The 26,677-nt window shown below is 38.5% G+C and overlaps 1 protein-coding gene across 1 annotated transcript; it reads right to left on the bottom strand.

The window, feature by feature from the left end:
• Positions 1–2,622: 2,622 nt before the first annotated feature.
• LOC149236459 (cyclin-dependent kinases regulatory subunit 1-like) lies at positions 2,623–8,018 on the bottom strand. The gene is made up of 3 exons (XM_089461567.1): positions 7,966–8,018; positions 3,033–3,093; positions 2,623–2,790 (listed from the first exon to the last, which is right to left on the bottom strand). Exons 1-3 carry the CDS (start codon positions 8,016–8,018, stop codon positions 2,623–2,625), a joined length of 282 nt encoding a protein of 93 aa, XP_089317693.1.
• Between the last annotated feature and the right edge of the window lie 18,659 nt (positions 8,019–26,677).

Below are 26,677 nucleotides of genomic sequence, written 5' to 3'. Positions count from 1 at the left end.
CCTAGGTTGGTGGGAGTCTACCATCATCAGTATAGATTTGATTATGATCTCATTTTTATTTGGAAAGGGGCCAAATTATTTTTTTTTTGGAAAGTTGGAATTTTATAATTTTTGGATTTTTTGGTTGTTAGGAGAGATATTCCATTTTAATAATGTTAGCTTGTGTTTTATTGATTAAAACATTATATGGTTATAAATTAATATAAAAAAATTATGTGTATGTTTGAATTTTTAGATTTAATATAAGTTGAATATATTAAATTTATTTAAGTGGATATTAATAATGTAATTTACTTTTAATTACTTTACATGAAATTACATATGCATAATATATTTATTTTTTTAATCATAATCGACATATTTTTTTATTAAAGCATATTTTCTTTTTATTTTAAGAGGGGTACGTGCCAACTCAATTTTGAGCATGGAAAAATTTACATATGCCTTCATACTCTGTTGTAAAATCAATATAAGTCCATCTTAACTACGAAAAGGAAAAACTTACATATCCCCTCATACTATGTTGTAAAGCAAGTATAGATCCATCTTAACCACGAATCTAACAAGAGCCAAACCGGATCAAATATCATTATATGCAAATCTCCTTTTTAGAATGTAAAACTTGAAAAAGTAGTTACACATCAAGAGATTTAATCCATTTTAGTGCTTGAAAAATCCATAATTAAGATAGAATTATAGTAGTTCTGTCTCTCTTTTTTAAAAATGGCGAGGGCAAGGTCCCCTTCAGACGTTGTATTAGGCCCAATATACAATATACATTATGTACGAGTGTCCCATCACATCACAATCAAATCCATATACAAGCTCAATTAATACATATTACGCTGTTGTGCAGCACTGCAAATGGGATCGAACGCGGGCTGGGTGCGAGAAAACCGGCATCCCCGACCACGTGACCATGCACTCAAGTGCAAAATTTTTCATTGTTTAAATTGTATTTTGAATAATTTATTTTTATTAATATTTTATATTAAAAATTGAATGAGTTACACATTTTCCTCTTATTAAAAAGTAACTAAATTATTTTACATTTAATTACTTTTTTCTTTCCAGCAGTGAAATATTTTACTAAGGTAAACATTAACACACATTGTTTTATAATGCTTTTAAATAAAACCAACTAAATATGATAATCATTTATGTTTTTATTATAGTGGATAATATATATTCATTTAAAGTAAATATTTCAAGGGGCACTTGTCAACTCCATGTTGAGCACGAATGGAATTACACCTCCCCTCATATTGGATTGTACAAATCCATCTTTAGGTGCAAAGTTATTTTAGAGTTCAAAAAACAATGTGTAATTTTTTATTGTTTAATTTTTATTTTTGAATGTTATAGAGATTACATAAAAGAGTACATTAAATTGTAGTTTGTTTTAATAGTAATGACCCAATGATTGAGCAAGAGCCAAGACGATTTAAATTGTATTTTTGAATGCTACATAGAGTATATAGAGGACCAAGCTATAAAAGGTTGAGACAACTTCCAACGTTTTAACCATATTTGTTTCATGATATATACCTATTTTGTTTAAAACAATATACAATATTTACATAGGAGATATTACAATATTTTACCGCAAATTAAAATACTTTTTATTGTTAATGTATTTATAAGCATACATCAATATTAATTCATACCAAAATATTTATTGATAACCCACATTGACTATTTTATTATATACAACATTAATTATTTTTTTTGACAATTTTTTTTCTGTATATATAAATATATATGAAGTTGGACATAAATTACATGAGTATGGGGTAGATCTCACATAAAAAGTAAACATGTAAATGTAAATGTAAACTTAATATTTAACATTTAACATTTTTAATTTAATGTCGGCCTTATTTAAAAATTAATCTAATTATTAGTATGTATAAACACAATATAAATTTACTAGCATTTGCACCTTATGTTGCAAAGGAAACGCTGTAAGGCATAGAGTGGTAAGGCATAGAGTGGGGAAGAATAGCGACATGTGAATGGACATTGTTGAAAGCAAGGGTGGATGATAATGAGTTACAATTGCAATAGTTAGTTATGTGTATTCTGAAAATGGATATTTTGTTATGGTCAACCTAATGCATTCATTAATTAGATGACAACGAAAAAGTTTCGGGCCCAGGCTGAACCAACACGAATCTTTTCTACAAGACTGAAATTGCCTAAATGATTCCTCAATCAATGGAAATAACCGTTTCCATCCTCTGATACCTAAAATACATTGTAGGAGACCGATTTTTCAAGTAACTTAATATAACTAGCAATTGCCCCAAAAGGTGCAAAGAGAAGCCGATAGAAATGTTAAATTGAAAGAATTGTACTTTGGTTCAAAATAATAAATATTATAATAATTCAATCATTCAAACTAAACCTAGTCAATAAATTGCCTAAAATAAAATAAATCCTTAATCAAAATTATACAAATTATTATTCTTCGTTTCTCTCAATTATTTATATAATAAAATCCAATCAATCATTCAAAATTGAGCACATCAGGTAGGCCAGTCTGCTTTGCCCACAATAAAACTCACTGGGCATTCAGACCCATAGGTTGAGATTGAGCCCCTACTTTGCCCACAATAGAACTCACTGGGCTTTCAGAACCATAGGTTGAGATTGAGCCCCAGCCTGTTGTTGTTGGTTTTGCTGGTAATTCAAAGGTCTTCTGAATAACATGATGTGTGGCTCAGGACGATGAATGGCATAATGCACCCATCCATGAGACTGTTGAACTCCAATGGCTCGCCATTTGTTCTGGACCAAAAAGAATATCAATTTGGTTAAAATTATTAATATGTTTAAAAATAAAAATAAAATAAAATAAAAAAGCCAACAACAACAACAAAAAACAAAAAACAAAAACACAAACAAACAAATTATCGCATTAAAAATGGCATTTGAAAACAAATTAGGTGCTAATTACCACATTGGGAAGTTGGCAAAACAAATGCATTTGCATTAAAAAAAGCAGTTGAGAACAAAAATGTTGTGCTTACCTCATTGAGAAGTCGGTTCTTGGGAAGCAATTTGGCAGTTTCTGGAGGGAGAACCACATGTCTGGAGATGAGACATAACGCCCAATCATCAAAATAATCCATTTGGGTGAAATAAAACCCTAATTAAAGATATTCAACTCACCACCTAGACAGCCAGCAATCAAGCATACCCACACTCAAAGATAAAACTATAAATATCTCAAAGAAACTTTGATATGCATCTGATTGTAACTGACCAAAAGCAGTTATCGGGCATTTATTTCATATATGTCTAAACTTCCAGGAAATGATTTGCAATGTAAGAACAATGTGGACACATCGTCTCCTTCTCTGCATTTATTTAATTATTTGGCATTCTAAATGATGTGTGGTTCAGGACGATGAATGATGTGTGGCTCAGGACGATGAATGGCATAGTGCACCCATCCACGAGACTGCTGAACTCCAATGGCTGGCATAGTGCACCCATCCACGAGACTGCTGAACTCCAATGGCTTGCCATTCGTTCTAGACCAAAAAGAATATCAATTTGGTTAAAATTATTAATATGTTTATAATAATAAAAATAAAAAATAAAACAACAAACAGATTATCGCATTAAAAATGGCATTTGAAAACAAATTAGGTGTTGATCACCACATTAGGAAGTTGGCAAAACAGATGCATTTGCATTAAAAATGGCATTTGAAAACAAATTAGGTGCTGATTACCACATTGGGAAGTTGGCAAAACAGATGCATTTGCATTAAAAATAGCATTTGAGAACAAAAATGCGGTGCTTACTTCATTGAGAAGTCAGTTCTTGGGAAGCAATATGGTAGTTTCTGAAGGGAGAACCACATGTCTTGAGATGACACATAATGCCCAATCATCAAAATAATCCATTTGGGTGAAATAAAACCCTAATTACAGATATTCAACTCACCACCTAGATAGCCAGCAATCAAGCATACCCACACTCAAAGATAAAACTATAAATATCTCAAAGAAACTTTGATATGCATTATCTCAAAGAAACTTTGATATGCATCTGATTGTAACTGACCAAAAGCAGTTATCGAACATTTATTTAATATATGTCCAAACTTCCAGGAAATTATTTGCAATGTAAGAACAACGTGGACACATCGTCTCCTTCTCTACATTTATTTAATTACCTGGCATTCTAACTTTAAAGGGACCTACATAAGTTCATGGAAAACCTTAATCTAGACATCAATAGGTTGCCTTGGGTGGAGGGCCATGATGACAGAGAATTTCGAATACATCTTATAAGGAGATTTTGAAGTTAACAGATATGATTGCAAGATTGGAACGATCGTCGATCCTTTAGCTCGGCAAAAGCAAATTTCTTAATAAATTCCAGATATCATGGGCAACGATTCCTTCAATTTTATTAAGATATTTGACATTACATCCTTTTATATACTGACTGTGAGGTTCTTATTTTCACTTGACAGAAATCAAGCAGGTCTAAAAACAAAGGCTTGTCCAACAAAGAATGAAAAGCTCAAAATTGGATGCAGGGTCTGCCCCTGGCTTAAGGCCTATTCTACGACTAAGAATACATGTTAATTCATGACAGGCATCACTAACACGGTTTGATAGTGTTGATTATTAAGCATACGTCTATTCCATAGAAAAAGACAGAAAGTGAGTACATGACCAAGCCTCTGTATGTGCGCAACATAACCTAACCCCATCATATAAATCCACACATGAAAAGTATTACAATATTTGAAGAATGCACCTAACCCCATATAAACTAGGTATCTGAGAGATGAAACTATCATTTTGCCCAAATCGTAGAAGACGAACGATATCACCAACATCAGAGGAATCTATAACAGATTACTGAAAGTCCACCATCTAGCCAAAAATCAAAACAAATATTTTATTTAACAAAAAAAATAGCTCAAGCTCTGAGTTACAAACCTGTATTCATAAGTATCATCAGTGTATTTCTCTAAGTACTAAATTTGAGGCATCCTGGTGTATTTCTCATTTTTACAAGGTTGTTGCAGAACCCCATTTTTTTGGGCATTAATTCTTGATGCATAGATGTCTGTAAAATGTTGAATAGCAGAACGGATTTTGTAGCTAATAGATACTTTGTTCTTGGCTCTGTAGTTAAATCATACCGGGTTAATACTGAGACATGGTCAAGGAATGTTTCTTTTTTTCAATATGGAAGCCTGCAAGAAAGCTTAATGGAGAAAGAACCCAATCTGTATAAACCACAGGCTGCGAAATTCACAAAGAGCTTTCCCCTGTTGCTAACCAATCAAACCAACAGGAGTTCCTTCATCCAAGACATTGTATTTCTTCCTGAGGAAGTCCTCTTCTTAGTACGCCTGTCTTCTGCAAACTCCAATCTGATATCCCACAAATCATCCCCCAGCTGTTCATTCTCGCAACAAATCCATACACCAGTGAATGCCATCGAGTATTTACAATTTGGATATTCTACCCAACCACAAGCTACAGTCAGATGCCAGGCTCCTCCACCTGCTACCCACTAGTCTACAACATCAATTGCCCTAGTGGACACAGCTAATTATAGCTCAGATTTACCAGAGATCATCACAGCAAAATTGGGTTACTTTGATCATTCCAGACCCATCAAATGGGATTATATGGTATATGAGAGCTTGGCCACAGAGAGGGATATTGTTGTATTTGCCAAAGGGATTAACAATAGACAAGGACTCAACATTGAAACCAAATATCTACGCTGCATATTCAACAATACCATTGAAACTATGGTCACACTCTGCACAAGAAGTCTTTAGATGCGAGCATCCCAATGAATCAGTTCGTTATCAGCTCATTGCCTCCGAAATCACTCTTCGAATCCATGGGAAATCAATTCCTTCCGTCGCTTATTATGAAATCCCGCCATCTCATCATTCAAGCAAAAGTAGTACTCAAGATAATGCACAGAAAATGAAACTACTCTGTGCCTGCACCATGGTGTTCAACGTTGCAAAATACATAAGAGAATGGGTTATCTACCATTCTCATCTGGGTGTGGAACACTTCTTTCTGTATGATAACAACAGTGAAGACGATCTGGCAGAAACTGTTGAAGGGTTACTGCCAGAAAATTACAAGGTAAGCAGGCATCCATGGCCATGGGCCAAGACACAGGAATCTGGATTCTCACACTGTGCTCTCATGGCCAAACAGAAGTGTCAATGGATGATGTACGCTGACGTTGACGAGTTTGTATTTTCTCCTTCGTGGCTAAAGCAACTCAAGGCCAATGCCAATATTGGGTACCCATTAAAGAAAACTGCATCAAAAGCAGCTCTGAGGCAATTAATAATAAATCTTAGTAAACCGGGGGCTGCATTGACAAGGCAAATTACATCGTCTCCTTCTCTGCATTTATTTAATTACCTGGCATTCTAAATGATGTGTGGCTCAGGACGATGAATGGCATAGTGCACCCATCCACGAGACTGCTGAACTCCAATGGCTCGCCATTCGTTCTGGACCAAAAATAATATCAATTTGGTTAAAATTATTAACATGTTTACAATAATAATAAAAAAAAAAAAAACAAAAAAAAACAAACAAACAGATTATCGCATAAAAAATGGCATTTGAAAACAAATTAGGTGTTGATTACCACATTGGGAAGTTGGCAAAACAGATGCATTTGCATTAAAAATGGCATTTGAAAACAAATTAGGTGTTGATTACCACATTGGGAAGTTGGCAAAACAGATGCATTTGCATTAAAAATAGCATTTGAGAACAAAAATGCAGTGCTTACTTCATTGAGAAGTCAGTTCTTGGGAAGCAATCTGGCAGTTTCCGAAGGGAGAACCACATGTCTGGAGATGACACATAATGCCCAATCATCAAAATAATCCATTTGGGTGAAATAAAACCCTAATTACAGATATTCAACTCACCACCTAGACAACCAGCAATCAAGCATACCCACACTCAAAGATAAAACTATAAATATCTCAAAAAAACTTTGATATGCATTATCTCAAAGAAACTTTGATATGCATCTGATTGTAACTAACCAAAAGCAGTTATCGGGCATTTATTTAATATATGTCCAAACTTCCAGGAAATTATTTGCAATGTAAGAACAACGTGGACACATCGTCTCCTTCTCTGCATTTATTTAATTACCTGGCATTCTAACTTTAAAGGGACCTACATAAATTCATGGAAAACCTTCAATCTAGACATCAATAGGTTGTCTTGGGTGGAGGGCCATGATGACAGAGAATTTCGAATACATCTTATAAGGAGATTTTGAAGTTAACAGATATGATTGCAGGATTGGAACGGTCGTCGATCCTTTAGCTCGGCAAAAGCAAATTTCTTAATAAATTCCAGATATCATGGGCAACGATTCCTTCAATTTTATTAAGATATTTGACATTACATCCTTTTATATACTGACTGTGAGGTTCTTATTTTCACTTGACAGAAATCAAGCAGGTCTAAAAACAAAGGCTTGTCCAACAAAGAATGAAAAGCTCAAAATTGGATGTAGGGTCTGCCCCTAGCTTAAGGCCTATTCTACGACTAAGAATACATGTTAATTCATGACAGGAATCACTAACATGGTTTGACAGTGTTGATTATTAAGCATATGTCTATTCCATAGAAAAAGACAGAAAGTGAGTACATGACCAAGCCTCTGTATGTGCGCAACATAACCTAACCCCATCATATAAATCCACACATGAAAAGTATTACAATATTTGAAGAATGCACCTAACCCCATATAAACTAAGTATCTCAGAGATGAAACTATCATTTTTCCCAAATCGTAGAAGACGAACGATATCACCAACATTAGAGGAATCTCTAACAGATTACTGAAAGTCCACCATCCAGCCAAAAAGCAAAACAAATATTTTATTTAACAAAAAAATAGTGCAAGCTCTAAGTTACAAACCTGTATTCATAAGTATCATCAGTGTATTTCTCTGAGTACTGAATTTGAGGCATCCTGGTGTATTTCTCATTTTTACAAGGTTGTTGCAGAGCCCCATTTTTCTGGGCATTAATTCTTGATGCATAGATGTCTGTAAAATGTTGAATAGCAGAATGGATTTTGTAGCTAATAGATACTTTGTTCTTGGCTCTGCAGTTAAATCATACCGGGTTAATACCAAGACATGGTCAAGGAATGTTTCTTTTTTTCAATATGGAAGCCTGCAAGAAAGCTTAATGGAGAAAGAACCCAATCTGTATAAACCACAGGCTGCAAAATTCACAAAGAGCTTTCCCCTGTTGCTAAACAATCAAACCAACAGGAGTTACTTCATCCAAGACATTGTATTTCTTCCAGAGGAAGTCCTCTTCTTAGTATGCCCGTCTTCTGCAAACTCCAATCTGATATCCCACAAATCATCCCCCAGTTGTTCATTCTCGCAACAAATCCATACACCAGTGAATGCCATCGAGTATTTACAATTTGGATATTCTACCCAACCACGAGCTGCAGTCAGATGCCAGGCTCCTCCACCTGCTACCCACTGGTCTGCAACATCAGTTGCCCTAGTGGACACAGCTAATTATAGCTCAGATTTACCAGAGATCATCACAGCAAAATTGGGTTACTTTGATCATTCCAGACCCATCAAATGGGATTATATGGTATATGAGAGCTTGGCCACAGAGAGGGATATTGTTGTATTTGCCAAAGGGATTAACAATAGACAAGGACTCAACATTGAAACCAAATATCTACGCTGCATATTCAACAATACCATTGAAACTATGGTTTGATAGTGTTGATTATTAAGCATACGTCTATTCCATAGAAAAAGACAGAAAGTGAGTACATGACCAAGCCTCTGTATGTGCGCAACATAACCTAACCCCATCATATAAATCCACACATGAAAAGTATTACAATATTTGAAGAATGCACCTAACCCCATATAAACTAGGTATCTGAGAGATGAAACTATCATTTTGCCCAAATCGTAGAAGACGAACGATATCACCAACATCAGAGGAATCTCTAACAGATTACTGAAAGTCCACCATCCAGCCAAAAAGAAAAACAAATATTTTATTTAACAAAAAAAATAGCGCAAGCTCTGAGTTACAAACCTGTATTCATAAGTATCATCAGTGTATTTCTCTGAGTACTGAATTTGAGGCATCGTGGTGTATTTCTCATTTTTATACGGTTGTTGCAGAGCCCCATTTTTCTGGGCATTAATTCTTGATGCATAGATGTCTGTGAAATGTTGAATAGCAGAATGGATTTTGTAGCTAATAAATACTTTGTTCTTGGCTCTGTAGTTAAATCATACCGGGTTAATACCGAGACATGGTCAAGGAATGTTTCTTTTTTTCAATATGGAAGCCTGCAAGAAAGCTTAATGGAGAAAGAACCCAATCTGTATAAACCACAGGCTGCGAAATTCACAAAGAGCTTTCCCCTGTTGCTAACCAATCAAAACAACAGGAGTTCCTTCATCCAAGACATTGTAATTCTTCCAAAGGAAGTCCTCTTCTTAGTACGCCTGTCTTCTGCAAACTCCAATATGATATCCCACAAATCATCCCCCAGTTGTTCATTCTCGCAACAAATCCATACACCAGTGAATGCCATCGAGTATTTACAATTTGGATATTCTACCCAACCACAAGCTGTAATCAGATGCCAGACTCCTCCACCTGCTACTCACTGGTCTGCAACATCAGTTGCCCTAGTGGACACAGCTAATTATAGCTTAGATTTACCAAACATCATCACAGCAAAATTGGGTTACTTTGATCATTCCAGACCCATCAAATGGGATTATATGGTATATGAGAGCTTGGCCATAGAGAGGGATATTGTTGTATTTACCAAAGGGATTAACAATAGACAAGGACTCAACATTAAAACCAAATATCTACGCTGCATATTCAACAATACCATTGAAACTATGGTCACACTCTCTGCACAAGAAGTCTTTAGATGCGATCATCCCAATGAATTAGTTCGTTATCAGCTCATTGCCTCCGAATTCACTCTTCAAATCCATGGGAAATCAATTCCTTTCGTCGCTTATTATGAAATCCCACCATCTCATCATTCAAGCAAAAGTAGTACTCAAGATAATGCACAGAAAATGAGACTACTATGTGCCTGCACCATGGTGTTCAACGTTGCAAAATACATAAGAGAATGGGTTATCTACCATTCTCATCTGGGTGTGGAACACTTCTTTCTGTACGATAACAACAGTGAAGACGATCTGGCAGAAACTGTTGAAGGGTTACTGTCAGAAAATTACAAGGTAAGCAGGCATCCATGGCCATGGGCCAAGACACAGGAATCTGGATTCTCACACTGTGCTCTCATGGCCAAACAGAAGTGTCAATGGATGATGTACACTGACGTTGACGAGTTTGTATTTTCTCCTTCATGGCTAAAGCAACTCAAGGCCAATGCCAATATTGGGTACCCATTAAAGAATACTGCATCAAAAGCAGCTCTGAGGCGATTAGTAATAAATCTTAGTAAACCGGGGGCTGCATTGACAGGGAAAATTTCTTTGAGATGCAGAAATTTTGGACCCTCGGGCCTCCGGGAGCACCCGCAGAGAGGGGTTACTCAAGGGTACATTTGCAGGGAAAGGAAGCTGAAGTGCTACAAATCCATACTTCTTTTGGATCAACCATCAAACTTCGTTCAATCGTCTAACACCATAAATCCACGGTCAACAATAGGACACAAATCCATACTTCTTTTGGATCAACGATCAAACTTCGTTCAATCGTCTAACACCACAAATCCACGGTCAACAATAGGACACGGCGTCAGCTGGGGCAATTCATTTCAAAGGGAAACTCCTTAGGGCGTAAAAATATAAAGAAGTTTACGAAATGGTAAATAAATAAAAATATAAATATACTAGAGGTATGGTAAATAAATAAAACATTTTTTATATTTACTCCAACAACATGGTAAATAAATAAAATTATAAATAAACTAGAGGTACGGTGAATAAATAAAACCTCATTTTATATTTATTCCATAAACTTCTTTATAGTTAACATTTTTAATCTAATGTCGGCCTTATTTAAATATCAATCTAATTATTAGTATGTATAAACACAATATAAATTTAAAATATAAAGAAGTTTACGAAATGGTAAACAAATATAAATATAAATAAACTAGAGGTATGGTAAATAAATAAAAGTTTTTTATATATTTACTCCAAAAGCATGGTAAATAAATAAAATTATAAATAAACTAGAGGTACAATAAATAAATAAAATCTCATTTTATATTTATTCCATAAATTTCTTTATATTTACCAAAACTTCAAAATATGTTTTATTTAGGTGAAGCCCATGGACCTGGGCCAAATACCATGGTACAAATAATTATTAATACCGTTGGCCAAATACCATATTTATAAAAGAGGTATGGTAAATAAATAAATATAAAAGAGGTATAATAAATAAATAAAAATATATCAAATAGGATTAGAAATCAACATCTAATTATATACCAAGCCTATGGGCCAAAAACTATGGTAAATAAAAGAGATGTGATAAATAAATATAAATAAACGAGAAGCATGGTAAATAAATAAAACATCTTTTTATATTTATTCCATAAACCTCTTTATACTTACTAACACTCAAAAAATAGGTTTTATTTATGTGACCCCTATGGGCCAAATACCATAGACCAAATTATTATTAATACCATATAAAAAAATATTATTAACCCTAATATTAATATTAAAAGATTATTATTGTTATTATTATTAAAACTAATATTCATTTAATATATTATAATATTAATATTATTAAATTTAATTTGGATTAATACAATATTAAATTTGTTATATTATAATATATATTAATATATCATGATATATATTAACTCTAGATATATATGGGAGGGAAGAACAAAGACAAAGAGTGATGGAGGTGGAGAGATAGGGGGAGTGACAAGGGAGAGATTGAGATAAACTTAAGGATAAAGGAGAGGAGGAATGAAGAGAGAGAGAGGGAGATAAGTGAGAGATGTAGAGAAGGGCAAGAGAGAGAGAGAGAGGGAGATGGGGGAAGAGAGAGGAAGGTAGGAGAGAAAGGGAGAGAGAGGAGGAGAGAGGGAGGGAAGAATAAATATATAGAGAGTAAGAAGTGGAGAGAAAAAGAGTATGTTTAGGGGTGATATAAAGAGACAAAGAAAGAGAGATAGAGAGATGGGGGGGGAGAGAATGAGAGAGGGAGGTATATAGTTTGAGAGAGAGAGAGAGGGAGAGAGAGTGATCAAGGAGATGGAGAGAGGGAGGTGAAAGAGAGAGGAAGGAAGAGAGAGCGGAGGGGAGAGGGAGAGAGAGAGAGATGGAGTTGGAGGGGGAGAGAGAGGGAGGAAAGAACAAAGACATAGAGAGAGAGGTGGAGAGAGAGAGGGAGTGACAAGGGAGAGATGGAGAGAGAGGAGAGGAGGGAAGAGAGAGAAGAGGAGGGGAGAGAGATAGGGAGAGAAGGGCAAGAGAGAGAGGGAGCCACATAGATGGAGGGGAGAGAGAGAAGGGGAGAGGGAGGGAGATAGTGAGAGAGAGAGAGAGAGAGAGAGTGATGAGAGGAGAGACAAAGGGAGGTGGGAGAGGAAGGGAGAGATAAGACTAAGAGAGAGAAGGAGAGAGATGGATTTGGAGAGGGAGAGAGAGAGATGGATTTGGAGGGGGAGAGAGAGGGAAGGAATAAGAAAGACATAGAGGGAGAAATGTAGAGAGAGAGAGAGAAAGTGTGTGACAAGGGAGTGACGGAGAGAGAGAGGTAGAGAAGAGAGTGGGGGGAAGAGAGAGAGAATGAGAGACAAAGGAGAGAAGGGGAAGAGAGAGAGGTAGAGAGGAAGAGGGAGGGAAAGAGAGAGATAGATATGGAGAGAGAGTGTGTATGTTTGGGGTGTGAGATAGAGAGAGGGCATAAGAAAGAGAAACATAGATATGAATATAGATATTATATAGTAATATATAACCAGCCTAGATCCATCTTAACTCGAATCTATCAAGCACCGAGAGGGATCAAATATCTCGAGGTGCAAACATTTCCTCAAGTTTTGCACTCAAAAAAGAGGTTTGCACCTCGTGAGATTGGATCCCTCTTGGTGCTTGATAGATCTGGGTTAAGATGGATCTAGGTTGGTTTAAATCCAATGTTGAAATATTTTTGAAAAGTATAAGGTTTAAACATCTTACTCACACATTTTTTGTTTCTAATTATTATAGCCAACATTAATTCTTTTCTATTTAGAATGCCTTTTTTTAAGAGGGACACATGTCCACTCCATGTTGGGTAGGGATAAATTTACACGTCTCTTCATATTGGGTTATAGAACCAGCATAGATCCATCTTAAGACCGATAAATTTCTTTAAGTGCAAAGTTATTTTAGAGTGCAAAAAACAATGTGTAATTTTTTATTGTTTAATTTGTATTTTTGAATGTTATAGAGATTGCATAAGAGAGTACATTAATTTGGTTTTTTTTTGTTATTAATATATTTTTAAGTATACTTTAAATTAATTCATATTAAAATATTTTATTCATAACTCACATTGGATATTTTATTATATACAACATCAAAAATATTTGTTTAACATTTGTTTCTATATATACATATTTATGAGTTGATATCAAGTGTTAAAATATTTTTGAAAAGTATGAGGTTTAAACATTTACAAGAAATTATATTAGGTCATATGCACAACTAATTAAATATACATAGCATATTTCTTTTTTTATTTTTAATTATAGCTGACATTGCATTTATATTTGCGTGCCCGTAGCCGACAGTTAGCAGTCACCTTTCCCGTTCCCGGCCCATCCGTCGTTTTCAGGATGTCTTCTTCAGCTGGTATATTGGGAGATTCAATGGAAACGGAGGAGGTGGATTATATCGAGGACCCGCAACCTGATCGTGTCATTTTTGGGTGCCTTGTTTTCTCATCTGCGGCAGCCGGCCCTGGCTTCCCGTCGGATCCTTTTCCGCCACCGGTGGTTGCCTTGCCGGAGCACTGCACAGCTCCTCTTTCCGCCAAGAATACCTCCCAGGGTTCCCCTGCTCTGGACATTCCCCCTCTGTCACCTAGGACCCCTCATATACTATCTGCAATCTCGCCTCCATCGCCGAATTTTAACCCGAATCAGCCCATTACATCCTTCTTTGTTGCAGCGTCTGCAGGTTCTCTTCCTTCGGTGGCCCCAAACCCTTCTTTTCCGCTCCATTCGCCTTCAGGTTGTTTTGAGACTCTGACAGTCAAGGTTAGGTCTGCTAAATCCATCCCTCTAGACGGCTCCCCAGACCCATTGGCAGATCACCCATCTGCACCTCGTTCGGGGAAGAGAAAAACCAAGTGTGTGAAATCGACCTCAAAGGATATCTCGATCCGTTTTGGTGAGACCTCTGCAATCGGGGAAGCAGCTATCATGGCGAGCACTATACTCGTCGGACATGTTCGTGGAAGGGCATATTCGGCTACCCATCTCACTCAATGGGTCAAGGAAATCTGGGGGGGTGTTCTTAAAGAATTACCTGAGGTTCAAGTTTTACCTAGGGGTTGGTTTGCTCTTCATTTTGAAAAAGAGAACTACACAGACTTGGTGCTTGCCAGATACTGGCACATTGAGATGGCGCTGGTCCTATTAAAGAGATGGAGTCCTCTCTTTGATCCTGAGAGAGAACAAATTGGGGCCGGCCCATTATGGGTACGCCTCCCAAGGCTCCCTCTACAGTACTGGTGTGAGGAGGTATTCTTTCGCATAGGGAATGCCCTGGGGACTTATCTTGACCATGATCGCACCTTCGTGGAATCAAGGAACAGAACCCTTGCTCGCATTCTGGTTCACTTGGACACTCACGAGGGTTTGGAGGAGAAGATTACCTTGCATTGGGGGAAATTCACCAGGATACAGATTCTGGATTACAAAGGAGTTCCATTTCGATGTCGATGATGCCACAAGGTGGCACATATATTAAAGGACTGCCCCCTCAACAGGAAATCAAAGGACACTCCTATATCATCCACGCACCCTCCAGGGCTATCTCGCCGGCTACCCAACGCGCTCCTGCGCCGGGACCTACTCACTCGGCCACCATTTCTCAAAAGGCAGCGGGCGAGGCTCGCAGGAATCTCTCGCCGCCGGTCACTAGATCTCGGGCAGCCACTGAAGCTGCCATAGCTTCGGGTACATCTCTCTCTCCCCCCTCCTCTTATATTTCTCTCTGTTCCTCCTTGCATGTACTGTCCATCTCTGTTGCACATTGCACTTTACCCTCCTCTCCAGTCATTGCACCATCTGCTCCCTCTTTGCATTCATTATCCTCACCCTCCACTTCTCCATCTTCATCTCGGGGGTCAAAATCTCATCACTACAATCTTCGTCCTCGTATTCTTACTCGGGGGTCCCCGATGCATTTTGCTGGATTAGGTCTTGCCATACCCGGTTCTGCCCCTTCAACTTCCCGAGGGAGAAAATCCGACCTATCAAAAGCTATCAGACGTGCTGGGGCTGAAGTTGCCTCTGGCCGCCAATCTACTCTTGACAGGGTTCTTAGAGCAGCAAACACCCCTGGTAGCTTTCCCCCATGAGATGCCTTTCTTTTAACTGCAGGGGCATGGCTAGTGCCTCTAAGAAACTAGCCCTGCGTAGAATTTTCGAGATTGTTCCTGTTGACATTATACTTCTTCAAGAAACCCTCGGCCCGGCTAAGCTCATCACCGATTCTTTAACCTCTATCTCCCCGGGTTGGATTTTTTTAGCCATGGATTCTATTGGGAGATCTGGTGGCCTTGCAATTGGATATAACCCCAAAACCATTAGAGTTCAAGCTTCCTGGGGAGGCCTGGGGTTCATGGGCATTGATCTCTTTTCGACAGACCTTGGGACCAGCCTTAGGGTTATTAACATATACGGTCCATGCCAACACAGGGAGTATTTTTGGCAACATCTTCTCGGTCTCTCCATTTTCTCTACTGATCATATCATTATCGGGGGTGATCTCAATTTCTTCCTAGGTTATGGTGAATCCTGGGGTTCAATGGCACAAGTGGACTCGATCACGGGATTCATGACTGATCTACTGGAGAGATATAATCTGATCGATGTCCCCATGAATAAACCTCTCCCCACATGGAGGAACAGAAGGGTGGGTGAGGCGGCCCTTGCCCGTAGACTAGACAGATTTATCATGAAAGGGCCCCTTATACAGCAACTGCACCACTACAAACAATGGGTTGGAGTTGGAGGCATATTGAATCACTCGCCTGTATACCTGGAGATCTTGGGACCTCACCATAAGCTAAAAGCCCCTTTCAAGTTTAATCATGTCTGGCTTAAGGACCCATCTTATATTCATATGGTCACGGAATTTTAGGCTACAAATCCGATTGATAGGACAGACTCTCTGGCAAAGGGTTTCTGCTCCAATCTATCCCAGCTCAAGCACCTCTCCATCAAATGGGCCAGAGAGAAACATCAGAGGGAAATTTCGGCTCTCTTGCACATAGAATCTGAACTCAGCTCCCTATTGGATGAGAGAGGCTTGGGGTTTATCACTGCTGAAGAGAAATCCCACCTGGTGGAGCTTGAAAATCAGAAGACTCAGATACTAAAAGACAGAGAGGAATCCATTCGTCTTCGCAGCAGAGCTATATGGTTAAAAGCAGGGGATGACAACACTCGGTTTTTCCATAACTATGCAAAAGGCAAAAAGGTCACAAACACTATCTGGAATATTCCAACACTAGATGGAGGAGTGGTTGATACTTTCAACAAGCTCTCCCACCTTGGAACTTCCCATTTCAGGAACCTCTACAAAAACCCTCCGGGTTCGAATATTGCTGATATCATCAATGTTGCTGGACACTTCCCCAGATTTGTAAATGAGGATGAAGCTGTGGCACTTTTTGACCCTGTGACACCTGGGGAGCTTGAAGGCACTTTAAAATGGTTCAAAAAGGATAAAAGTCCGGGTCCGGATGGTTGGACCATCGAATTCTACCTAGCCTTCTATGAGCTTCTCAGCCACGACCTGCTGAGGGTAGTGGAGGAATGCAGAATATCTGGGTCAATGTATAATGCCATCAACTCGACCTTTATCGCTCTCATTCCTAAATCGGACTCCCCAACCTCATTCAATGATTACAGACCCATTTCTCTGTGCAATTGTCTCTATAAAATCATCTCCAAGATCATTGCAAATCGCCTTCGCCCTATCCTGTCCCGTCACATTGCCCCTCAACAATTTGCATTTCTTGAACACCGTCAGATTCATGAAGCTATCGGCTTGGCCCAGGAAGCCTTACATTCTATCTGGACCAGACACCAAAAGGCCATCACCCTAAAGATCAATTTGGCAAAGGCATTTGATCGTGTCAGTTGGCTTTACATTAAGATGCTCCTTATCCATCTGGGCTTCCCCCTCAATTTTATCACCTGGATCATGGCCTGCATCACCACCCCTACTTTCAATGTTCTTATACATGGGTCTGCATCTCAATTTTTCCGCTCTGAAAGAGGTCTTAGACAGGGATGCCCTCTGTCTCCTCTTCTATTTCTGATTATCATGGACGGTCTCAGTTGACTGATTGCTTCAGTTAGGAGAGATGGTGATTTTTGTGGTCTCAAGATATCTGATGACTGTTTTCTTACCCATCTACTATTTGTGGATGATGTCATTATTTTTCTTGATGGAAGTATCAGGGATTCCCGCTCTTTCTCAAAGATTCTCTCCCTTTTCTCATCTGCCACTGGGATGTTAGCAAACCACTCAAAATCGACCATCACTTTCACTCGAACCTCCATCCATGAGTCTCAATATGCCCTCCGTCTGTTTCCATACGGTATCAATCCACTAGATCGGGGTCTAAAATACCTGGGGTTCTGGATAAAACCTGTCAGCCAGAAAATTGCTGATTGGATTTGGCTTGTCTCAAAATTGGAGAAAAGGCTTAACTTATGGAGTCACCGATACTTGTCCAGAGCTGGTAGACTTGTACTGGTAAAATTTGTGCTTGAGGCTATGCATGTCTATTGGATGGCTCTCACTTGGATTCCTAGAAGCATCTTGGCCAGGCTATACCAAATCTGTAGCAGATACCTATGGAATGGAAACCAAGACAAGCGAATATTTGTATGGGTGGGCTGGAACAAGATAGCGCTGCCCAAAAAATGGGGAGGCTGGGGACTAAAAGACCTGCCTTCATTCGCACGGGCTCTAGCAGCTAAAATGGGGTGGACTTTAATCACGTGACAGAATCTATGGACTAGCATCTCATATTACAAATACATCTGGCCTCTGAATATCATGGAATGTATTCGGCTTCCCAATTGGCCCAAAACTGGCATTTCATCTGTCTGGAAGGCACTTCTTCACTCATTGGCCCTCATTAGGGAAAATTTGGTTTAGCAAATAAACGATGGCTCATTGGCTCGCATCGGAATAGACCCATGGAATGGAAGCGGTGGTAGACATCTGTTATCCAGGAACCTTATACAACATCTACACTCCCATGAGATTAAGGTCCTAGCTAACATTGCAGATCCTCACAATTCTACCATTTTTGCACAATGTTGGAAATCCGCTCATCAGATTAATCTGCCACAATGTTGGCACCAAGAATGGAATGATTATATTACTGCGCTTACAGAATCACACATTAGAATCAAAGAGGAACTAGATGAACTCATATGGCACCAATCTGACAGCGGATTGTACACTCCAAAATCGGGATATCTTGCACTGATATCACACAAAGTTCCAGATTTGATTTCATTTTGGTGGCAGGCAATTTGGAAACTCACTACGCCTCCTCGAATCAAACTATTCTTTTGGTGCATACTAAAAGACAAAGTCCCCACTGGTGAAAATCTCATGCACAGAGCTATCCACGGACCTACCTGGTGTACACTATGCAAAAATGCAGCAGAATCAACTTCACACCTGTTTCTGAAGTGTACAGCCCTGATGGACCTGTGGCATAACATCTCCATTATTATTCGCTTCACGGGCTCATGGGATGGCGAGGATTTAAACAGAGCTTGGGAAAGTTGGTATAACCAGCATAAAGGTTCAAAATTACAAAGCCTCCCATTAATCATCAGTTGGTATCTCTGGTTGGCACGTAACTGGAACATTTTTGATGGCAAACCTGTGAGCTGGCCGCATACTACAGTGCTAATTATATCGGCCTTCAATGAGATCCCTGAGCCTCCCCAACCTCGAATCCGCAGGCCTCACGACCCTCCACATATCAATAAAAATACCCCTTGGGCATACTTTGATGGCGCTGCCCAACAGCAGGGCTGCGGAGGAGGTTTCATCCTTTTCTTAAATGATCATCATTACTACAAAGTCCGGATGGGTCTGGGGATGGGCTCAAACAATTTTGCTGAACTCATTACACTTCGTCATCTCATGCATTTTACATTGGGACATAACTGCATGAGCATTCATATATATGGAGATTCGAAGATCATTATAGACTGGTTCAATAATATTACTGTTTGCCACACGCACACACTCAGTAATATTTTGGATGAAATAAATATTTTTAAGGCTCAATTTAATGATATCACTTGCAATCATATATACAGGGAACATAACAGCAGTGCTGACGAACTATCCAAGGCGGCCACGTCACTTCCCCGAGGAGAGTGGTTGATCCAGGAGCAGTGTGGGTCAAATGTATACCAATACTACCATCGACCTTACATAGACCCACATTACTACAGGGCGGATAGCCCTTGAACTGAATATTTTGACATTTTGTACAACTTTATGTATATATTGGACAAAAAATATTTACATGGCCCTGCGTGGCAAATATGTACATAAAATAGAAGGACTAAATGAACATCCTGCGTGATGATTCTGGTATTTAGGCTGTTATTTTTTGATCTTCTACCGAGCCCTCAGAGGCAGACAGACACATAGCATATGCTTTCGTGCATCTACAATACGTAATTTTTCAAGTTTAATGAAAGATTACGATTTTTCCAGTGGAAAAAAAAAAGACATTGCATTTATATTTAAAGAATATTTTATTTTTATTTTTAAGACAAGCGGACAAACTTACACATCGCCTTCACACTGGGTTGTAGAATGAGCCTCTCTGCTCAATGAGTCTCTATCCTAAGCATCTAACATTAGCCGAGAGGGATCAAATTTCTTCACTACATACGTCTTTAGAGTGCAGAATACAATGCATAATTTTTCATTGTTTAAATTGTATTTCTTTTTAATAGTAATGACCCAATGATAGAGAAAGAGCCAAGCCGATTTAAATTGTAACGGTTTTGTAACACATCCTACTATATAAAAAAAATTCTTTAGATAAACACATATAAACCATTATTACCCCAATCCATATATTAACATTGATTCTTATACGTTTAAACTATATTATGGACATAGACATGATTGAGGTTATCGAGGAGTTTGAATAATGTCACTCAGATTTATCTAGTACGATTTGCTTACATGCCACATGGGCTTGACTCCACCTGTCATCATCTCGAGAGTTGTGATGGCTCTCTCGCCTGTCACTTGGGGTTTCGAATTAATGTCGAGGTCCGGCCTGCTGCCAGAGGGCTCGGGTATTGAATGCAGGCCCATTCACCGCTAGATCCATGGTAGGTGGATCCAACGGCTCTAAGCCTTTCACTTGATAACCCTAACCTTTCAATGCTTATCGGCTGGGTATTGCTTTCATTTTTCTCGCGGCGCTAATGGTTCGAAGCTCTGCAACTAGCTGTGAATGGTAATGGGTATGAAGGTTTTATCCGCTAATCTTTTCAGCCATCAGGGGCAAATCGTCGGCTCAGAGCTTAATGAACCGTCGTCTTCAAAGGTAAGGTTGCCTGCTAACCCTTAGTTTCGTTTTCTCTTATCTTTCTCCTTTACCATGAATGGCACCCGCTGACAGAAGAATGTTGCAGGCATTCTCAGTGGAGGTTGTCTCGTTTCTTCCCTCGGCCAAGGTGTCCAAACGAGATTGGTCTTCTGTGAGAGAATTCCAGGTTTTCCCTATCACTGGATTAACTATGTGAGAATTTCTTTGTTTGGAATATTGGTTTAACGTTTCTGTTGTTTTGTTAGGTTTTCAAGGCTTCCTCAACTGAAATGATTCCCTTCAGGTAATGCTAGAGTAAATTGTGTTTATAAAAAAATGTGAAGGTTTGTGAATCCAGAGTTCTAACCCTTTGGTGGGTCTTGCAGGTAACCATTTGTCCTTGCTAATGGAGATGAAACGCCTTTGGAAGGGAACTGTACTCAATAGTCTAACAATGTGTCTTCTGTTATGCCTCCAGGTTGGTATGTTTAACACTCCGACAACATTGAACTGGGTATTCGCTTTTAATTGTTGTATAATGACTAGATTTAATTATGGTTTGTATAGTTTGGACAGTAGGAGGGTTTTTTGGCTCACGACATGACCAAACCCTCACCGCAACCCGCAATTCCTATCCTGTTTGGATGGATGAATATCATGAGGCATAGACAGGGTGTAATGTTTCTTTGATCCACAGTTTTGGGTTGCACGAAACCTTAATGTATAATCCCTTATTTTTTATTGTAATAATTTTAACAATAACGAATTTTATGGCATACGTTGCCTGACTTAAGATACTCTGTTTTACATTCGAAATGTAGGTTTATATTGATATTTGTGGTTATGACTCGTTGAGTCTCAACCCTTTCTGCGGAAAGGCAGAGGCTGGAAACGGTCCTTCCAACCTCTGATATATATATAGTCATTTATTTGTATTAGCCATTTAGCTGGAAGAACCCATGAGTTCCTACTGAAGGTCGTTCATGTGTTTGGAAATTTTGTTAGCATTTATATTTCCTGATGGTTTTCTCTGTCAAATGTGTTATGTTTAATTTACTCTACTTTCATAGTATATGTTCTGGTAGATAATAGGGAAGTTAGAAACTAAACTCATAATCTCATAACTTTAATGAACATAATTTCTTGTTTCAAGACTGGAATGAATTTATACTTCAAGGTCTGGTTTTAGACTGCTCTGCTATAATATAGATAGTATTGTTTTGAGGTTTAGCACTGATGTGAACAATTAATTACAGTTTTTAGTTCTATACATATATATATTCGATAATAATAGAGTTTGTATCATTCTTGCATTTGTCAATGGCATTGTATTATTTCCATCAGAATTAGGAATGGTAACCATGTATTTCCTTTACTCGTAATCTAATGCTGGGACAAAGAAAAATGTAATAAAACTTTCGATGATAATTATAAAAGAATATATGAGAACGTTAATCATAGCAATACTTATCTATTTTAAAGACAACAAGGAATACTGATATACTTAAGTATCTGTTCCTAACTAAATATGTGTTTCTAGTTGGCAATAATAAGCACAGAGTCAATTACTTATCTGTTTATGATTAATTTAGTACTGTGCAAATAATATTCCTTCTAGAAGGCCTCTCCACCCAACCATGGACCTGAAAATCACATCCAGTGTCCCCCTCCGAGCACTTCCTACTCCTGACAGTCACTAGACTTAACACAGTCTAGTATCTTGGGCTTCAGGACTATTGTCCAGCCGCAAGTCGCACACCAATTCAACTGTTTTCCATAGTTCTGTTTTCCCACTGGCTATTCCTGCCCAACTCAAGGAAAATTCCAGCAGCCCCCCCTGCTTCTTTTCCCCTCCCTTTTGGGGAGAAGAGATGGCAATTGTTTCTAACTGTTCAAGGAGTTATGGTAACTGTTTCCATTTAGTTTTCCCTTAATTAAACATTGTTCACTTTCTTTAAACAAAATGTCATGATGCTCTGGCTTTTTCTAGCCTTAACTTCTTAACAACTATGTTAAGTAAAATAAAAAGTTTCTAAGTTCTGTGTAAAGCTTGGTAAAAAACAAAAGTAAATATTGTGCAACAAGGGGTGTTACAGCTCTCCCCCCTTATGAGGAACACTGTCCCCGGTGTTCTTCTAAGAAAATAATGTCGGATAGGCCTGCAGCATGATCTCTTCTTCTTCCCAAGTGGCCTCCTCCGGGCCAAAGTGCTTCCATTGCACTTTAACTTGGGGGATGGTTCGCTTCCGTAAGGTGGTTTCTCTCCGATCTAGAATATGAAGAGGCTCTGCCAGGAACTCTCCCTTGGGCTCAACCTGCACAATTTACAATTGGTTGTTAGAATTGCACCAAACAACAAATTTTAATGTCACATATTCACTTGTTTTATTACCTGTATATTTTCCCAGTTAATTATATGTTGAGGGTTGTATACATATTTTTTTAGCAAGGATACATGGAAAACATTGTGAACTCAGATGTGGTCGGGGAGTGCTAATTTGTATGCCACTGGTCCAATCCGTTCAGTATTTGGAACGGTCCACAATACCAGGGTGCCAACTTGGTGCAACCCCTCCACTGTAAGGTGCTTTTTCGGGGTTTAACTTTTAAGTATACATGATCTCCTAACTGGAATTCTTTATGAGTCCTCTTTTTATCAGCATAAACCTTTTGCCTATCCTGAGCAGCTTTTAAGTTCTGGCGAACCTTTTTATTGTGGCCTCCATTTCAGCTAACATATCAGGACCCAATGCTAACTTATTAACTGGGTTATTCCAGTCTGTGGGTACCTGACACTTCCTTCCATACAATACCTCAAAAGGGCTCATACCCAAAGACTCGTGATGACCATTGTTATACGCAAACTCTACTAAATGGAGGTAGTCCTCCCACTTGTGTGGTTGTTGCATAACAAACATCCTTAACATATCTTCCAAGACTTGGTTCACTCGTTCTGTTTGGTCATCTGTTTGTGGATGGTAGGCGGTACTGAATTGAATTTGGGTACCCAACCCAGCGAAGAGGGTTTTCCAAAATGCGAATGTAAATTTTACATCGCTGTCGGAAATCACTACCTGAGGTATTCCATGTAATCGGAAGATTTCCCTCATGAATATATCTGCGATTTCTATAGTCTTGTAGGTGGATTTCACAGGTACAAAATGGGTTGTTTTGCTTAACTTTTCCACTACCACCATAATTGAATCATGCTGCTTCTTGGTGCAGGGTAGTCCTATAATAAAATCTAGAGTGATCGTCTCCCATTTCCATTTGGGAATGGGTAACGGTTGCAATAGACCAGCGGGATGCTGATGCTCTGCCTTCACCAACTGACACTCTAGACACTTGGATAAGTATTCTGCAACATCCTTTCTTAAACCTGGCCAAAAGTAACTTTTTCGGATAGCTGTCAAAAGTTTCTGGTATCCTGGGTGAGCGGCATAAGGCTTCCTGTGAAATTCATCTAGTAATAATTGCTTGACAGAATTTTGGTTGGGAATATAAATTATGTTCCTAAATGTTAACAATTCGTCAGAAGTTATATCATAGTCAGACTGTTTTCCCTTTTTCTGATCCTTTGCTGCTTGTTGCGAAAGAAAAGCGTATTCAGGATCTTTGAGGGATGCTTCCTTGATAATTTCAGGAAGGTTAGATTGTATTTGACTGAGTTGTATTTCATAGATGCAATGCATTTTCCTACTTAATGCATCGGCCACTCAATTTTCTTTACCTTTAAGGTGCTTCATATCGAAGTCGAATTCACTCAGAAATGCGGTCCACCTGGCCTGCCGAGCATTTAAACTTGACTGATTAAAAAAATTTGTTAAACTGCTATGATCGGTTAACAACAGAAATTTCTTTCCTAAAAGGTAGTGCCACCACATTTTAAGTGTGTGTGCAACTGCTGTTAACTCTGGATCGTAAGCAGAGTACGTTGCTCATAGTATTTCAATTTACGTGATTCGTACGCTATGAATTTTCCTTCTTGAGTTAATACTCCACCGACCCCTTCCTTACTTGCATCTTTGCAAACTACGAATGATTTTTCTGGGTCTGCTACTTTTAACACTGGTGCAGTGGTAAGCAACTGCTTCAGCTACTCAAAACTCTGCTGGAGTTTTATTATCCAATGAAAGGCACGCCCCTTTTTCTATAGTGAGGTCATAGGAAAGGCTATTTTTGAAAAAAATAATAATGAATCGGCAGTAATACCCTGCCAGGCCCAAAAAAATCTAACATCTGCAACATTTTTCGGGGATGTCCATTCCATTATAGTTTTGATCTTCTATGGATCTACCACTATACCCTCAACTGATATAACATGGCCCAAATACTGAATCTTGTCCTTGTAAAAATCACACTTGCTATACTTAGCATACAACTGATTGTCTCGCAAAATTTGCAAAACTATTCTTAAGTGATTTTCGTGCTCTTCTTGATTTTTTGAATAAATTAATATATCGTCAATAAAAATCAGCACAAATTTATCTAGGAAAGGCTGAAATATGTTGTGCATGAGGCTCATGAATGTGGCTGGGGCGTTGGTAAGGCCGAAAGGTAGTACTATGAACTCGTAATGACCATAGCGAGTTCAGAAGGTAGTCTTACAAATTTCCTCGTCCTTTATTCGGATTGGTGGTAACCGAATCTTAGATCAATCTTAGAGAATACACTGGCCCCCTGCACTTGGTCAAATAAGTCGTCAATATGAGGTAGAGGATATCTATTTTTAACAGTAAGTTTTTTTAGCTGACGATAGTCGATGCATAACCTTAAAGTCCCATCCTTCTTTCGAACAAACAGCACAGGGGCTTCCCATGGCGATACACTAGGGCAAATGCACCCTTTGTCTAAAAGTTCCTGAAGCTGCATTTTGAGTTATATTAACTCAAGGACGCTCATGCGATAAGGATCTTTTGAAATAGGGGTTGCTCCAGGTATGAGTTCGATAGTAAAATCGATATCACGTCTAGGGGGAAACCCAGGAATAGTTTCAGGAAATACATCCACAAAATCCTAAATTACAAGAATGTTTTCTAAGGAAGTCTTCTTGTTTATGTAATTAGAGTATCCTACCTGGACAGCGTAAATCTGATAGCCCCTTCTAATGCATTTCCCAAGTTGGTTAGCAGTGATGAGGCGTAACTTCATGCTTTTCTTGATTCCTTCCTTTGCCTCGACTCTATAAGGTAGTTCACAAATTTTTCTTTACAATCCACTAAGGACCAATGTCCTTCTAACCAATCCATTCCTATTAATACATCGTAGGAACCCAAGGGAAATATATTTAGATTAACATGAATGAGCTGTCCTGAAACTGCGATTGGGCAGTTTTCTGTTTTAGAAAAAACCTTTCTCTTAGCTCCAGTGGCTAGGTGAACTAACTAAGATTTCTTAAATTTGTTGCTTGGCAGCTGACATTTTTCTACCACCTTGGGACTAATATGACTTAGGTTAGCACATGGATCAAATAAAATAGAAATAGGTTGATTAGCAATCATACCTTCGCACTCGATCATGGTGGGCTAGCATTTTGCTTGATGGTCGTCCAAAGAGGCATTAATTCTAGGCATACTCCTTGCTATATCTCCAACTGTGGAGGCTTCTTGCATATTGGAAAGTTGTTCTGTTCGAGCCTTGTGTGAGCAATTATTATAATAGTGAGATTGTCTGGTCTCATGGTCCGGTCGAGCTGGAGCGTTTCTTCTGTCACCTCAATAACCAGTCCACCGCCATTAAATTCACGATGGAAAAAGAAGATAATGGTTGTCTTCCGTTCTTAGATGTTCTCATCTCTA

The sequence above is a fragment of the Pinus tabuliformis genome, chromosome 8, assembly GCF_031772625.1.
Source record: "Pinus tabuliformis cultivar Carrire ecotype Pingquan chromosome 8, CPIR1, whole genome shotgun sequence".
NCBI classification, from domain to species: domain Eukaryota; kingdom Viridiplantae; phylum Streptophyta; class Pinopsida; order Pinales; family Pinaceae; genus Pinus; species Pinus tabuliformis.
This window is presented reverse-complemented; position numbering and strand designations above follow the sequence as displayed.